Raw genomic sequence first — 1128 nt, forward strand, 5'->3', positions numbered from 1 at the left:
CTCTGGTTCCGGGGGAGCTGGCAGCGCTGCTTTCCTGCTCAAGCACAGTGCTGGGTGCAGAGGACGCCTCAGAGGCTGTGCTGGCCACAGGGCTGCTCCCTGAGGGTGTGGAGCTGGGAGCAGCAGGGGTTGCTGGGGAGGTAGCTGCCCCTGAGGAGGAGGCAACTGTGACATCAGCGCCTGGGCCAGCCTGGTCCTTGCCCGAGTGCCCACCCGATGTGTGAATGGCTGTGTGTGCAGTCGAGCTGGTCTCTCCTGCTGGTGTGGTCTTGGCAGAATCCGAGGTCTTCAGGAAATGGGTCTCCATGCCTGACTCAGAGACCCCCGTGGATGTGGGTGTGGATTTGGACACCCCAGAGTAACCCGGGGTTGAGGGGTGCGCCAGAGTAGTGGTTGATTGGAGCAAGGCAGAGGAGCGCGATTTCAGTCCAGAGGTGGTGTTCTGCATGCTGGGTCCTTGGCTGTCTGTTGAGGTGGTAACAGTCAGGGGTATTGACACCTGTGTCACCACTTCGCTGGTGGACTGGAGACTCTCTCTGGTGGAAGCAGGCGTGGAAAGGCTGTGTCTCTGTGTGGTGGGAGGCTGGGTAGAGGGGGAGATGGTGTCACTGTTGCTTTCCTTGGAGCTTTCAGAGCTGCTTTCCTGCTCAGGGACAGTGCTGGGGGCAGAGGGCACCTCAGAGGCTGTGGTGGCCACAGGGCTGCTCCCTGAGGGCGTGGAGCTGGCAGCAGCAGGGGTGGCTGGGGAGGTGGCTGCTCCCCAGGAGGAAGATGCTGTGACATGCATGTCTGGGTCAGCCTGGGCCGTGCCCAGCCCGCCTGATGTGTGGATGGCTGTGTGTGCAGTCGAGCTGGTCTCTCCTGCTGCAGTGGTCAGGGCAGATACTGAGGTCCCCGGGAAATGGTTCTCCGTGTTCGACTCAGGGACCCCCATGGATGTGGGTGTGGATTTGGAAACCCCAGAGTCCCCCACTGTTGAGTGAAGAGGAAGAGTAGTTGTGGATTGTCCTGAGGCAGAGGAGCCAGATGCCAGTGCAGAGGTGGTGGTCTGCATGCTGGACTGGGGCACCGCTGAGGAGGAGAAGGAGGAGGCAGGATTTGTCTGCCAGTCTGTGCGGCCCCTAGAGC

General features: G+C 61.3%; 1 protein-coding gene across 1 annotated transcript in view; it reads right to left on the minus strand.

The window, feature by feature from the left end:
* Positions 1 to 4: 4 nt before the first annotated feature.
* The window catches only part of LOC104850827 (mucin-19-like), a gene marked incomplete at its 3' end in the record, with an annotated part of 21832 nt that continues 20708 nt past the window's right edge, over positions 5 to 1128 (minus strand). The window contains exon 2 of the mRNA XM_033759426.1: positions 5 to 1128. Within this exon, the coding sequence (XP_033615317.1) occupies positions 5 to 1128 (1124 nt within the window).

The sequence above is a fragment of the Fukomys damarensis genome, unplaced genomic scaffold, assembly GCF_012274545.1.
Source record: "Fukomys damarensis isolate Sample0158 unplaced genomic scaffold, DMR_v1.0_HiC HiC_scaffold_37, whole genome shotgun sequence".
NCBI classification, from domain to species: domain Eukaryota; kingdom Metazoa; phylum Chordata; class Mammalia; order Rodentia; family Bathyergidae; genus Fukomys; species Fukomys damarensis.